This window comes from Vigna umbellata, chromosome 6 (assembly GCF_029865625.1).
Source record: "Vigna umbellata cultivar VRB3 chromosome 6, Vumbellata_1.0, whole genome shotgun sequence".
Lineage (NCBI taxonomy): Eukaryota > Viridiplantae > Streptophyta > Magnoliopsida > Fabales > Fabaceae > Vigna > Vigna umbellata.
The window spans coordinates 9,807,588-9,823,936 of NC_142170.1; the positions used below are offsets into that span (position 1 = coordinate 9,807,588).

General features: G+C 30.6%; 1 protein-coding gene across 2 annotated transcripts; it reads left to right on the forward strand.

Moving 5' to 3' along the window:
- Window positions 1-2,854: 2,854 nt before the first annotated feature.
- On the forward strand, window positions 2,855-10,806 carry EMB2820 (Cytidine/deoxycytidylate deaminase family protein). 2 transcript variants are annotated; one of them, XM_047323610.2, is made up of 10 exons: window positions 2,857-3,456; window positions 5,411-5,503; window positions 5,591-5,642; window positions 5,724-5,797; window positions 6,181-6,302; window positions 7,235-7,317; window positions 8,649-8,745; window positions 8,968-9,417; window positions 10,057-10,169; window positions 10,481-10,806. In XM_047323610.2, the coding sequence occupies exons 1-10, from the start codon at window positions 3,057-3,059 to the stop codon at window positions 10,644-10,646; spliced, it is 1,650 nt and encodes a 549-aa protein (XP_047179566.1). In that variant the 5' UTR covers window positions 2,857-3,056; the 3' UTR covers window positions 10,647-10,806. The 2 variants fall into 2 exon arrangements, with proteins under 2 accessions (XP_087948876.1, XP_047179566.1); XM_088092750.1 differs by lacking the exons at window positions 5,411-5,503; window positions 5,591-5,642; window positions 5,724-5,797 and having other exon boundaries at window positions 2,855-3,456.
- Window positions 10,807-16,349: the final 5,543 nt, after the last annotated feature.

The window sequence follows — 16,349 nt, forward strand, 5'->3', positions numbered from 1 at the left end:
TTAAACATATTTTTATTATTTGAAATCAATTTTATTAACTGGAACATTTATTGATGAATATTTTAATTTTATTTTATGATGTAAAATAAATGCGTTTAGAATATGCGCAATTATTTTTTAGGTTTTTAATAACATCGTAAAGGAGTGTTACATTCATAAAAAAACTTGGGTTGAGACTCCTTAACAAAGCATACATCAACATATTTTAAACACAACTAATCTTTATTTTATCAAGCACATTTACCTCAACCATTTTTGCATTTTTGTTGTATAATAGTTGTTTACAATATTAATTGATTACTTATTGTTGAAATTTAAATGTTCTTATGAGTTGTTATATAATGAACCCCTTAACATGATTCATCTCATTAGTTGTCCTACATATGTTAATACTCTTCAATTTCATATAACTTTATATGAAATATCAATTTATATATGTTTTATGGTAAATATCATTATTTCAAAAGAAAAAATACTATATTATTAAGTTTTAAGATGTATAACAAATAAGAATTACGAGAAAGAAGTTTTCCTAACTTTATTAATATTGGATTCATATGGAAAAAAATATTTATACTGTGAGAATTGATAAATATTCCTATAATTTAGAGAGACAATGTGAAAACGAAATTTTGTCTCTTAGGTAAAAGAAATTTATCCTATGATATGATGAATGAAAAATATAATAAGTTTATAAAATGTGGAAAGTTAAATAAGAAATTTTGGTAGATTAATTGGTAGAAAATTGTGGTAATGGGTTTAAACTCTTTTCTAACTTTTTGTTTAAAAAAAGCGAATTTTTTTTTTTAAATATTGATAATGGATAAAAGACTCATATTTGAAGACATTATTGAGGGATCAAATAGGCCAAGTGGTAATTAAAATATTAATATAATAAATAATATTAAAATAATAAATAATATTAAAAAATTGTTAAATGGTAAAATTTTTGGACTATAAATAGCTACGAGAGAAGAGGTTATTCTGCACAAAGAGAGGAAGAATCAAGTGAGAGCTTGAGAAATAGAGAAGAAAGAGTTAGGAAGAAATTTTTAGTTGCAAGAAGAGTAGAGGTTCGTGAGAGTTTTCAGGGAAACAAATTCGGAGCAAGAAAAGTCTGAAATAGAGGTAGGAGAGCTAACCTTTCTAAGCTTTTATATTATGATTTATTATTGTTTTATTACTATTCATGCCTTGAAATGCTATGTGTGTGAATACTGTTAATGCTTACTGTATATCTATCTATATTGAATTTCTGTGTTAATATTATATGTTGTTGTTTTGAATCTGTAAATAAAAAATTTGTTAAAACCAGTTGAGGAACACTTTGGCTAAGGAAAGACTTGGTACTTAAGTTGTCAATTGTGACACACCTCTCTTTCCTGGAAGTCTACTCGACAAGTTTTTAACTTAAATCTTGTTGAATAGATTATGTAATGTTAAACTATTGTGCAATATATCTCGTTAGAATGAAAATGTCTGATGAATTCATGTTATTGTGGTAGATATGGAATTATGAATTATAATTGTGATGGTAGGATAGAGGAATCTTAAAAACCGGAGTTGGTACATCCCTGATCAGGTCAAATCCAGTAAGTTGTGACTAGTCATATGTACTGGCGTTTATGGTGAGTTTGATTCGTCAAACATTTGATTCTTCTCCGATGACCATTTATAGTGATATTTTAGTATTATTAATTTATTTATACATTCATTTTGTATGATTTCTGTGATGATTGTATTTTATTATATTGGATTTGAATTTATGCATTTGAACATGATATGAGTATTATGGGGAGATTTTGTAATGGTATAATGTGAGTTGAGGAATATGAGTATGGTATGAGTCTCGTAGAGAAATTCAATAATGATATGGTATTTGTGTATATGTTGATGTTGAGGGTCCTGTAGTTGAAGGTTATCCTGATACTCTAATAATCATCCAGTCTCAAGTAGAGAAGGACGAATTATGTGGTGAGAGGAGCAGGAGGTCCTGTCTATGTGCCGGTTTTGGACATAGTGTTGAGGATTAACCTTGTGAATGGTAGGTAGTAGTTTGGAAGTGTATTTGTAAGGAGAAGTAGAAGTCATCACAAGTGCATAACCTCCCGTGATCGCTCATCAACGTATCATCAGGATGATTGTCTATTGTAGTATTGTGGGATGAGTATCTATGATGCGATTGTTGTATAATGGTATGAGGGTGTATGACATAATTATATGAGGTTTGTTGAGTGTATCAAAGTAATTATGCATGTTTTATAAATGATTGGTTGTATGTTAGCTCACCCTACTTGTTTGATTTTGTGTATCGTATAATTCGTTATACAGAAGCAAATGAAGGAATGTTGTCTGAGATTCAGTGACAATGAAGAGAAATAGAAGAATAAAGTAGAAGAATTAAAATTATATTTGTGATTTTGTAGTTGAAATCTGAGTTTAAAACATATACAGATATATATCAACTATGAAGTATGAGATTATGGAATGTTACATAAGATAGTTTAAATATTTTATAAATCATTAGCTTATGAGCTTTTATATAAATAGTATAATAAAACTCTAAAGTAGAGATATTATAATTTGAATTAGAACTTTTTTAAGAACTTTCTAGTCTTAGTTCTTTGTATGGAAAGGTCGTATTTAATAAAACAAATTTACTGTTGTTTTCAATTATTGTAAAAGTTGTAAACACTTCATAGTACTAATTTATCAAAGATCAGGTTATTTATTTCGTGGGTCTTAGTAATTCCGCAAGGAAAAAATCATTTCACACCTTTTTTTTTTTTTCCTCAAACAATCAATTAAAAACTATATTTAACAATAAAATATTATATACAAAATCAAGGAGAATGGTTTCGATAGTGTGAGTCGACCGCTTCTTTTCGTTTATTTTCTGAGTTTCAACTTTCAACGCACAAAAGAGAGAGAAAACCTAGAGTTCGTTTGAGGCGTTCGGATTCTGCGTAGCGAATTCAAATATTTGTTCGAAATTTGATTTCGCCGGAATTTTAGCTCCGATCTTTTGAAATTGCTCGAATCTTAGGGTTGAAGCAATGGATGTCGATTCCTCGATGGTGCCGGAGACCGATCACGATCCGGCTGTGCAGAACCACGCCGCCGATGCTCCGCCGTCGGCTGAGACGGAGGGGGAGCAGCTAGAGGAGCCTCCGTCGTCTGGAGGCGGATCTCCGGCGCCTGCTGCGGTGCTGCAGAGTCCGTCCGGTGGGCCGAGGCTTGCGCCAACTTATACTGTGGTGAATGCAATTTTGGAGAAGAAAGAGGACGGTCCGGGGCCGAGGTGCGGCCATACGTTGACGGCGGCGGCGGCGGTCGGAGAGGATGGGACGCCGGGGAACATTGGTCCTAGGCTGATTTTGTTCGGCGGTGCCACTGCTCTTGAAAGAAATTCTGCGGCTTCAGGGACTCCTTCATCTGCTGGAAATGCTGGCTTAGGTATGTATTTAATAATTATACCGTGGTTTCATTTTCCCCAACATATGTTATGAAGTTAATATAACATTCCTCCGAATTTCGTGGTTAAGAATTGAGTTTTGGTATTGTTAAGGCTTTGCATGCTCGATGTGTTTCGAAGTAAAACCGTTGTAGAGTCTTCTTTGGATTTTCTTTACCCCTTTTAATTAAGTTATCTTCAATTGGATTTACTTTTCTCGTTGGAATTTGTTGTTCTTTTACTCTTATGATCAAACCACCTCAGTTTAGTTTATATTGTTTTCTATTTATTAAGTGAATCTCCTACTTCTTTGCAAATATTTCATTCCCTATCTTAGGGAAAAAAATGAGGTTGTGCGATGCAATTAAATGGAATGGATTGAATTATTTATATTACAACTTTTTTTCTGTTTTATGGATGCTTGTCATTTGAAATGTCATAAAAAATTATTTAGAATACTTTCCATAAATCTTACTTGTTTTCCTATTTTTGAGGAGAACAATAAGTAAAGGAGAAATACGTCGTAGGGAGCACTTAGTGTCTGTTCTGTTCCACTTCATAGCATTTGCATTCACCCAAACAAGATTGTCAAGAATCACTGCTCCTAGCAGATAAGCTCTCTTAGGTGGAAGGTCATGGATGGTTTTATATCTAACGCACCCTACAAGCAAGATAATACCACTTTTGAGTTGTAGACAATGCATAAATTCAATTTACTCAAATTACTTTAATTTTGGGGAGTGGTGATTGCAAGTGGCAAGGTTTAATTCCTGGCCACTTGGTAGAACTGTAGAAGCTTTGGTACTTTGTCAAGAACCAACTCTTCTATAATGCTTGTTGATTCTGGCAGCTTGAGTCTATAAGCCACGTTCCCCACTTGCTGCAACACTTGGAACGGTCCAAAGTAACGGGCTGAGAGTTTTGGGTGCAATCGAACTGGCATGAAGATTGTCTATGTGGCCTAATCTTCAGATACACAGTCGTCCACCTTAATATCCACCTCCCTCCTCCTTTTATTCGCCTGTTGCGTCATTAAGTCCTGGGCCCGGTTCAAATGGAACTTCAACTGTTTAAGGGCCTCATTGAGTTTGGCATTATCGGAGAGGAGAATGACTCGGCGCAGCCAATAGAGACTAGAACAGCGAACTCTAATCCGCGAGGTGGAGGAGAAGAACGAACCTAATCGCAGTGAGTTTCTTTTTTTCGCACAAGAAACGACGATCAATGCCGTCATTTTGAGTTAAAAAGAAAACCCCTCCGGACTCGCCAACTCGATTGCATGCTCGCGAGTTTTGGCCGAGCTCACCGAGTTCGCACAGAGCCTCCGACCCTGCTTCAAAAACGATGTTTCTTCCGAGTCAACTCGGGCAATGGGTTTGGGAACGTAAGCTCTAGCTTACGAGTTAACATGCGAGTTTGATAATTATATTATAATCATAAAGAAAGATTATTGAAAATGACACTATGTCTATGCAGTTCAATGAGCATTTTTACTACATCAACTTTGTTCATTTTAGTAAACTTTGTCAAAGTTGCACAGTATAATCGTCTAGTCTGCTAGTCTACGGGAAATTTCCATTATTCTGTCTTTCATTTCTTTCTTCATACTTATGACACCAAACTACTTTTTGTGCTGATTTCATTTCCTTCAGACCTTACCATAATTTAAATATTCAATTTGTCAAATTTCTAGCATAATATTGATGGTTAAAGATTGATTGGTTTTATATTTTGTGCACTAATGTGTTCTATTATTTGTACTTTTATTAGTTAACTTTTTGTATTCTTTTCTTTGATTATGGGAGTCAACTTGTTAAACCAATCATATGTGGTGACTTAACCATGTTGAATATATATGGGCTTGCTACAATGGTGAGCCAACCCTATGTGGACTGAATTTTGACAACCTATGGTGATCCAACCTACCTGTTAACTCCATTCAGCTTTACGTTCCAGGGGAAGCAGAACAAGGGCAGAGAATGATGAATAACTGCTTGATTGTTCACATCCCGGACAAGCTGCCGTATGACCTTCACCACCAACCCACTGGTCACTTTATCAAAACCCATCAGTTGGATTTTTTTTTTTTTTGGAATTCACTGAATTGAAACAGTCATTTTGTTTGTTTCTGTACAGAGAGTGTTTTTGCTTCTGCCATCAACCCTAAGCATGCCAACCAAATTGTGAGGTTAGCTCCCCACCGAAATCTTGATGTCTTTACTTCAGTCTAGTGTGCTGATAAATGGAAGTTACTTGAATTTCTTGTTAGGCGTTTGAATCAGATAGCACCGCTCGATGATCTCCGTCATGTGAAACGAATTCAAAAGAAAGTTCTTGAAGGAGGTGAATGGATATCATTGTAGAAACTCTGATTCCCCCTTTCCAACAACATTATGTGCAAGGAAAAGTTGTCTTTTCCTTTTTTTCTTTTTTAAGAAAGTGTAAACTTAGAATGTTGCTTTTGCTTCAGCTTAAAATATAATTTTTTGATTTATAGTTTCCTTCTGAAGTTATGAATTCTGCTTTATAGAAAAAATATTAAAGTATTTTTTTTGGATTGTTTTTAAAACACTTATATTTTATAAATTTTATAGTTATTAAAAAATATTCTTAAAAAGAAAAACTCATACAAACTGCTTTAGCAACAAGAAGATACATACATGTGCCCTTAGGAGGTAGAACTTAGTTGCTCAGTTGGATAGTTTGACATGGGGAATGTTTGACAGGAGAAATACAGCTATTGGTGATCTTGTGCTTGGCCTCTGAAAGCAACGATCAGCTGGATAGTATGCCACCCCATCTTCAGGAGTTGATTAGTTCCTATCAGTTGAGTCCTTTTATCACAAAAGTGGGTCTTTGTTTGTTTTGGTGTTTCTTTGTTCTCTAGTTAATGCATTCATATATTATGGTTTGGCCTCAGGAAAATATAAGATGAAATACATAGGATGAACTTATCATATCTATTTATATCTTTATATTGATAGATAATATAAACAATCATGAAAAGTTTTGTCTTGTTTTGGTTTGATTGTTGTAATTGTACAGTAGCTTTTATGTGAAATAATTCCATATGTTCACTCACGGTTCTGCATTTATTATTGAATTATAATCTTACAACACCAACATTTTTTTGTCTTCTAAAGCTCACTAAGTACCTGTTTGTTTTATCCGCAATGTTTATAAGAATTGGGTTGCTGTGATTAGAATAGATTTTTGTTAGCTTCCAAATTCTATTTAGTTTTTTGTTAGCTTTCAAATTTATTTCCGGGGGGAGCAGAATTGGTTTTGGGTGAACTGAAAATTTTTAACTTTTCCATCAGTCAGTATCAAATTTTGGTGCTGGATGTGGTGTTACCCAAAAATTATTATCTGCACCCTAAAATTAATTTTACGTTTCCAACCAAACAACCAATTCTGAACTCACTAATGGAATATTATAATTCATAGCCAATAACAAATCAATTTTTTCAAAATGACTTTTACCATAGGGCAAAACAAAAACATAGGGTAAATGATTACGCTTAAAAGACATAACAGAACCTTAGTGCTGGAAATCATTGGTCTATTTGCGAGTGGAGTTTAGTTTTCTATGTTGATCAAGTGACGTATACAGATATCTAGGACTGTATCAGTTAAATGGCCATCATTTGAGGGTCCACTATTAATGAAGACTAAGATTATTGAAAATAGGGTTTATTCTGGTTAGAATTCTAGAAATTTTGGTCTTATTGTGTTTGCATAAGTTCTTGTGTGCATTAAATTTGAATGTGATTAACATAGGTCTGCAAATATGTTGCAACATCAAAAGAAGAGTGGCAAGAACAATGCAAATTTTGGCCAACATCATATCACCCAAGGACCTAGTAAGTTTTGTTTCACTATCCCTTTATTTATTTGCTTATTTATACTGTTTGCAATGGCATTGCTTTCTTGTAGAAATTCACAAACTTTTAGGTTTAGTTTGAGAGTATGCAAGTCAAGTAGTATATATGTGGAATCTTTTATCCGGAGAACTTGGTGATCCTTGTTAAATGAAAATTCCATGGAAAACATTCTTCAACTTGATGAGCTGATTTGCAAGAGGCTCAGATACTCGTATGTTTGGTTCTATGTTGTTAGGCAGTAAATGCACGTGCACAAGTGGTTTTTAAAAGGAATTTAACCTTGACGGAAACACCCAATCAATTAATATTTATATCTCTTATTAGAAAGTGAGTTTTTAAGCCTAACTCATTCCCACAAAACCGACTTGTAGGGTGAGGTTTGTACCTCACTTATATATTATAATTTGGCCTTATCTCTAGTCGATGTGAGACTTCCAACACACCCCCTTCACGCCGAGGTATAGACATCTCGTGCGTGATAGTCGAAATTGGGTGGTCCAATAACGACCCGATAGCAGGTGGAATAGAAGAATAGAATGCCCACTTAGAACTCGCTAGGATAGACTCCAACTATGGCTCTGATACCATATTAGAAGGTGAGTTTTTAAGCCTAACTCATTCCCACAAAACCGACTTGTAGGGTGAGGTTTGCACCTCACTTATATATTATAATTTGGCCTTATCTCTAGTCGATGTGAGACTTTCAACATCTCTGAACTCCACACGTTACCAATTATATATAATTGGTTCAGTATACATTAGTTATAATTAACGGCTCTTCCTAGGTGAAAACTATAAAGTGACACAAGCATCCTTGTGTTTATAACATCCACTCTGTAATTTTTACTTTTAGTTTTCGTACATAACCTAGACATTTTTGCATTTTATTCATATTTCTTGTAGTTATAGTATCTGATGTATATATTATGGGTAAAAACTGGGGTGTTTATGTATTGACTGTGAAAGGCCAAAACAGGGTTTTTGAAATTTTGGACTGTTTAGATTTTGGAGGAAGTATGCTGGATTTTTAGAACCCTTTGGTGCATTGAGATATTCTAGTGTTATATTTGTTGGATACGGGAAAAATTATGATAATCATCAAACTCCTACCAAACACATCAACACATGCTGTTTGTTTTGGGGAGGGGGGAGTGAAATCTTGTTGATAAAATGGGTTGCATATCTCGAGTCTCAACATTCTATCGGGTTCCTATTTAGTCAATAATCTCACTGGATGAGAAAAAAAACCTTCTCTTTTATGGTAGTAGTTGTCTTTGCATGTTGGCTTTGACATCTGTAATCAACTACAGCAACATTGATGGCATTACTGGATTTAGCGAGGAGGACTCACAATCAGTTTTGAAGTTTATGCAATCGGCTGTTGAGTTAGCAAAATCTAACGGCTTGGTAAGTGTGCAAAATTTTTCTTTTTCAAACAATTTGTCAACAAGAAATGATGCTTTTGTCCTGATTAGTTTTCACTTGATGTGTAATAGCTAGAGTTATTTTGAATTTGGTCTTTGGTCCCTCTATTCTTTGCTGACTTAGTAAAGGCTAGCTTTGGTTAAAGGTCCTACTACTAGTAAATTTCAAATTCAACTGTTGCATACTAAATTTGATATGTTTTAGTTAGTCAATGCTGCAGTGATAGTGGATCCTTCAACTAAGGAAATCATTTCAAGTGCATGTGATCAGATTTATTCTTGGAACTCTTGCATAGATGACAGCTTTAATGGAAAGCCGGAATCATTTTGTTCCCATCTCAATATTTCTAGTAGATGTGATCCCCATGAACCATTGCATTCAAACAGTTCCTCCAATAGGCTCAAACAGCCATGTGCAGGTGCTACTTGTTTATATACTCGGCAATGGGCTGAGCAACCGCCTCATTCACACGGTTCATATTATTGGCACCCTTTGCGACATGCTGCCATTGTAGCTATAGAATCATCTGCTGTCAGGGACAGAAACCTTTTTCCCAGCGAGGGGAGCAATGAAGCAAGTTATCAGGAATTGGATAGTGAGAATGCTTCTTGGACTAGCTCTCCTGCAAAGAGACAGAAAACTGTGTATGGAAATGTAAGTTTGCCTACACCTGATGTTAGGTCTATTTAAGGAATCTGGATGGTGTATAATTTAATAATCAATTGCAGCTACCCATCTGTTTTGTTAACCACGTCATTCCAATAAAGATATTAAAAACTCCTGGTGTGATTTTCTTAATTTCAGTTTATGTAATTTATTCTGTTAGTAAGCTTTATGGAGTTTTCTTGTGACCTTAATAGATCATGGTGTTCCTGGTTTTTATCAAGTCTGAAATACTGTTTGGATAGGTGTATGTTTAATTTGGCATTTTTAAGCAGAAAATCGATCCGTATTAGGTTCTTTATAGTTAGGTCTTTTTGAGCCCGATTTCTAGGAGTATATATTATGCAGAAGGCAAAGAAGGTAGAACCATGATAATTAATTGTTCATATCTTTGCTTGGTGCGTTTATTATCATGGCAACAACTTTCCTAATAATGCTCCGGGTAAAACCTGTGATGATTAGTTGCTCATACCTAATGAAGCATCTCACACCAAATTCATTAATTCAACATTGGCAATTTGGAAATATAGAATAGATATGCAATGACATCTCCCTGGATTATATCTGTTGATTATGCCGTTGAGTATATTTTGTGAAAAGCTTTATTTGTGTTCAATTATGGTGTTTCAGGGTGAGGATGATGATAAATTGAATGCTTGCAGTCAGCCCTCTGGGCAGCCGTCAGCGCGACCGTACTTATGCACTGGCTATGACATATATCTTGTTTGGGAACCATGCGCAATGTAAGCTTATAGACGAGATAGTTCTATAACTTTGAATCATTTGTATGTATTTGCTGAATTCCTTTGAGGTGTAAATTGGCCTAGCTTTCCCGTCAATGAAGTGAAATATCTGGAAAAGAGGCTGTCAATAGCATTCTGATTCTCCTTTCTTTGTGAATGGCATGAGGGAGTTCTCCTTATTGATTCGTAGAATAGAAGAAATTCTTTAATTCTGATTCGCCCTTGTTTACATTAAGTTTACTTATCAAATAGCTAACTTTTTCCAAAGTAGTTGATATACTGACCGTAATTTGCTGTTCTCTGTATGTCAGGTGTGCAATGGCCCTTGTCCATCAGAGAATTAGACGAATATTTTATGCTTTTCCAAATCCTAATGCGGGTGCCTTGGGCAGTGTTCACAGATTACAAGGAGAGAAAAGCTTAAACCATCATTATGCTGTTTTCAGGGTTTTGTTACCTGAAGAAGGCCTTGCATGAGTGTTAGGTTTAAGTTGCAGAGACTATTTATTTCTGATTTTTGAATGGCACTTTTTTCTAATTCTTTGGGCAGCTTTCTGATATTAGTGACAAGTAAGAAATGCGAACGAGACTTTTTTCTAATTTTCGAACAGTTTATCTAAAAAAAACTTAGTTGAAATTTGTTGAAAATGAAAATTGTGGAATGAACGGGTAACTTGTAATTTTGTAATTTTCAATAAAGTTTAACTAAAAAAATGTTTATTTTTGCAAATATGACCATGTCTATTCTTAGTCTTGCTTACATATCTTAGTTTTAAATTTGTGATATTTTCTATCAATTTTTCTAATTATTCTTAGTTTAATACTAGCAATAAAAAATATTGGAATTTATTAAGATAAAACACCATTTGTTTAAATAATATGTTTATTATTTATTATCCAGTACATACAAGGATTTTTACTTTTTCATTTTATAATTTATTGTAATATATATTTTTTATTTAAATAATATACTTTACTTAAAGTTTATAACTTATTTCAAAATACGAATTTTGATATTATAATATTAAATTATTATAAACTATTTTTTTGAAATATTACATTTAGGAATTTTATTTCTAAAGTTTACATTTTTAGGGATAATAATTGTAATACATTAAAATTATATGCAACATAAAAGAATAGTCATTACTAAATTCTTTTGCTATACTAATGCGAAATCATTGTCTTGTATATCTTTTAAATAATTGACATATATATATATATATATATATATATATATATTATGAATTATAAGTTTTAGGTCAAGATTTCAAAACTAAAAAAAATAAACAAGAAACCTTCAAACTCTCATTCACCTTTCTCTCATCTTTCATTCATCTCTATCCTTTCTTTTTCATCTCTCCCACTCTAACCTTCTCTTTGTCATTCATATAGTAGCTTTAATTGAAAACAAATCAGAAACACTCACTTAATTTTTTGTTCATTCATTTGTTTTTCACTTTAATAATAAAATAATTGATGTTGATTTTTGATTGAGGGGTTGTGTCATATCTTTTTCTTTCTAATTCTTATTAAATTTTGTTTTTCAATTTTAGAATTAGTAGTTTATCTTTAGGGAGATTTGATATTTTGACTATTAAGTTGTCCGAAAATATTTTCCGGAAGAGAAAAACTATTATGTGGGAAGGGATTCTAGTAAGGGTAACTCATTGTCTAGAAAATGGATTTATGAAGTTAGCTCTTAAAAATAATTCTAAAAATATATTTTTCGCTCAAAACAATATATCAGAATATATTTTTCACTTTCCTGCATATAACAAATGTGAAAAAAAAAATGAAGTTCCTGCACATGGTAGTAAATGATTTAACAGGAACAAATCATTGAAGAGTTATGAACAAAGAAAATTGGTATGGTTGACTATGTCCCCTATTTAGAAAAGAGACCACTTTCCGAATGTTTCATATTGATAAGTATATTTTCATTTTATTTTTGTAAAAGAAATAAAAATATTCTAACAATATAAACATCTTCTAGATTTGAGCAGATTGTAGAATATTGAGTAGTTTTCAAGAAGAATTGCGTTGATATATCGACTAAATAAAAATCAACCAGAAATTAGTAAACTAGCTAGTATGAACCTGTTAGCTATCAGTTTGATCAGAAAATTACTTTCCAAAGTAAATCACATCATGTAAGTTTATTTTAAACAGTTCACATCTCCAACTTGTTTGGTCAATATAAACATGATGTTGTCATTCTGATCTATCATTTTCTGCTTAAGTGAAATTAAGAAAAACAAAATGCACTGGATTTCAAATTGAAATTTACAAGTTAATAAATTTGTTACCATCACACTCATAGTTTAACTTTTACTCCTTATGATTTTATCAAAATTGATATTAAGAAACTAAATATTTTGCAACTCTTATGGGTTGATGCTAAAATCTTTTTGTGGGAGTTTCTTATTTTTTTTTTAGTTTTGAAATTATTGTAAACATATTTTACAAATTTAATAACACTTAGAAGGGAAAAGATATAACGCAACCCTCCAATCAAAAATCAACATCGACATCATCAATTATTTTATAGAGGAAGGTGAATTAGAGTTAAGTGGATGTTTTTTATTTTTTTTCAGTTAGGACTATTATAGGGATGACAGAGAGAAGGTTAGAGTGAGAGAGATGAAAGAGAAAAGGTTGCGAGGAAGGAGGGATGACAGAAAGGTCTAGGTTTCTTGTTTTTTTTAGTTTCGAGAATTGAAATTATTCAAATACTCTTGACCTTAAAACTTAGAATCCATAGTATATGAGGGTATTTTTGTCTACTAAAACTTTATACACTTTACTAAAATATACCAACTTAAAAAAAATAAAGTATGTTAGCAAACTCATATATATATATATATATATATATATATATATATATATATATATATATATATATATATATATATAAAGTTTTTAACAAAAAATAAAAATGTTAATTAAAATAGTCAAAATATAATTCAATTAATCAATATATTTATCATTTTTTCTATGTACGAGTATTACAAATGTTTTATTTTTAGTATATTTTAAACACTAATTTTTATGTTATTTTTAAAAATATAATGAGTTTTTTTTTTTAATTTTTATTAATAGAAAAATCAAAGCTTAATATATATTAACATAATATTAATAAAAAAATTTATAGTAGTTTTAATTTGTGTAAAGTAGAAAAATAAAAGATTAACAATTATATTAAATATTGCATATTTAACTGATAATTCTTAAAAATATGAAACATGTTTTATTTTTTGCCTTGAGAGGTGAAATCCTTGTTTGCAATATATTAGAAAATAAATAATCTTTTGATAATTCATAATTATAATATTAATATTAACCGATAGAAGATAAATTATAAGTAATTGAGTAAATTAGAATAATTTTTATTAAAAATACAGTGTTAAAAAATTATTGGTATTATTTGTATAAATAGGAAATGCGTTATTTATCTAAAACTCGCAGTTAAATAATACAATTATCTTAATTTAAAATATTACTTTGTTGCCTTAATTATATGTACTGTTATTTTCATGTTTCTTTGATTAAACTAACCATAATTAATGATAAAGATAAGAACAAAAATGGTTAAAAATGTCAGTATCTAAAAGATTTTAGTAAAATGTAATGAGTTTAAGAAAATGCTTTTATGAATGGGATTTTGTAGTTTTGAATTATAATAGGATTACAAAATGTAAAACATACAATTTGAAAGTATTTTATGGACTTACAGGGGTTTAAATGATTTGGTACATTTAAGAGAAATAAATTCTACCTAGTATATGTTTGTATCTTTTTATAAGGAAATGCGTATTTAAAAATTATCTTATTTTATATAAATTACGTGGATCAAACTTGTACTAAGGATGGCATCTAATATATAAATAATATTTAATACTAAAGTACCAGATCATTATTTATTAATTAAGAACTGACTTTTACAAATAAGAGACTAACATATATAAACAGAACAATAAAAGAATTAGTAAACATATGACATAAACCAATAAGAGGATTTATTGTAAATCATTTCTTAAGAATGGATTATTGTATATCATTTCTTATTCTATTTCTCCTTTTGATAAAGAAAGATCAAACGAATAAAGGTAACTTTGTGATCCAATGGTCTATTTTATCATAACACTGTACGTACAAATCTTAGGTATTGTTCCTGCTTATAAATTGAATTTATTATTATATATATTATTGTTTTCATTATGTTTTAATACTCCCTTTTTATTTTTTATTAAAATTTTATTTGTTTTTATAATTTTTTATAAATTTTTCAGTAATTTCCAACTAGTTAATATTTTAAAAAATAAATTTTAAGTTTAACTTAATTCATAAAACTGACTTATAAAATAAGATTTATACACAATAACAATAAATCCAACAAATAGGAAAATTCGTCAAGATACACTTTGATTCATAATTCTAATATCACGTTAAGAGGTATATTCTAAACTTTATTCAACCCAAAAATTCGATTTATAAAATAAAATTTATCAACTTATATATTATAAATTGGTCCTATTTATAGTTAATGTGAAACTTTCAACTATTATAAACGAATATGGATTATGTAAATTATATTAATAAAATTTGATAATAATAATTACATAGATGAAAATATACAAAAACACGTAATAATATAACATATATAAAAGTTTGATAAAAAGAAAAATATTTTTTCATAGAACAATCATACACAATAACAACAATAAATTAGAAATTCATTGATAATGATCTAAAAAATATTGTAATTTATAAGGACCTAAAAAATATTTAAGATTATAAGTGATATTTGTAGATTGAGTTTGAGTATTTTATTATTTAAATATAAAATTTATAAATAAAAAACTCATCCAATTGAATTAAAAGCTATCATTTTCCTTTACTATATTGTCTTTAGGATTTTGATATGCTTACACATCTTTTTGAAGATCGTAGTATACCATAAGAGTCTCGGTATAAAACATAAGAATTTTGTACAATTATAATTTTGTAAAAGTGAATTTGTTTTTATCCTTTTCTTGAGTTATTTTTAGAAAATTTGCATATGTAGATGATTGCATCTAACTCAAAAGAATTCATTTGACAACAAAAGTTACAGGAGCTTAGTTAAGTTAGAGTTTTACCCAAGTAAGGGAAGTTAGTGATTTTTATTTCAAGTTAGATAATTTGTTAGTAAGAGGTGACATGGTCACTAAAGTTGACAAATTTGATAAATATACTGTGTTTGTTTTATGCAGTTAGTTTTGATGAGATTATTGAGAATTAGTTGACTTATAATTTTTTTCTTTGAATTATTCAATGTATACTTATTAAAACTAGAATGATTATATGTTAAAATGTATTTTGTTGTTTAAGTAGTACTACTTGTGATAGAAATATTTCATTATGAGATATGGATAAGGATTTTGAATGATGAATGAAAAATGATTGATTATATGGTTTTGTGACGAACAAAAGTTATTGAAAATTTTTGATATATCATTTAGTCAATTTGTTCAATTTGAAGACATTTTTGAACTAAATGAAAGTGTTTTTTTAAAATGAGAAAAAAGTAAGATTTCTTAGATAGACCAATTTGATGATCTGATATATGTGAAGTTTCTTTAATTTTGTACACTCGTTAAGGCGAGTCAACCATTCATTGAGTGAAAAATCAAATATAAAATTCAGAAAGCCCACGTACTTTAACTAATTAAGCAAGTCATGTAAATAAGGCTTTTAAGGTTTGGATCATTAGGTGAGTAAATCACTTGTTGAGAAAAATTCATTTAAATGAAATTCAAATCAAAGTGGTTGTGGTGTTGAACGAGTTTGGTCTTTTTGGACAAATTATTTTGTTAAGAGCTTTCAGTACATGCTCGCTTGGTGAGTCAATACCCTTGTTAAGCAAAATTTAAGATATTGAAATCCATATAGCTTAGAGGAGATTAACCGTGAGGTAGTAAAGTGATTACTAGACAAATATACCTATAAATATATATTGTTGAATGAGTGTGGATGTTTATTAGGTGAATCATAAGTCTGAAAAACTCTTAACTTTGTCTCATGGGAGAGTTTATGTGTTTGTTAAGCAAAAGGGAAAAATTTTAAAAATAAAAATAAATGGTCATAAGGTTTTAAAATAAAAAGTGTGGATATGTGACTAATAAAGTCAAGATGTTA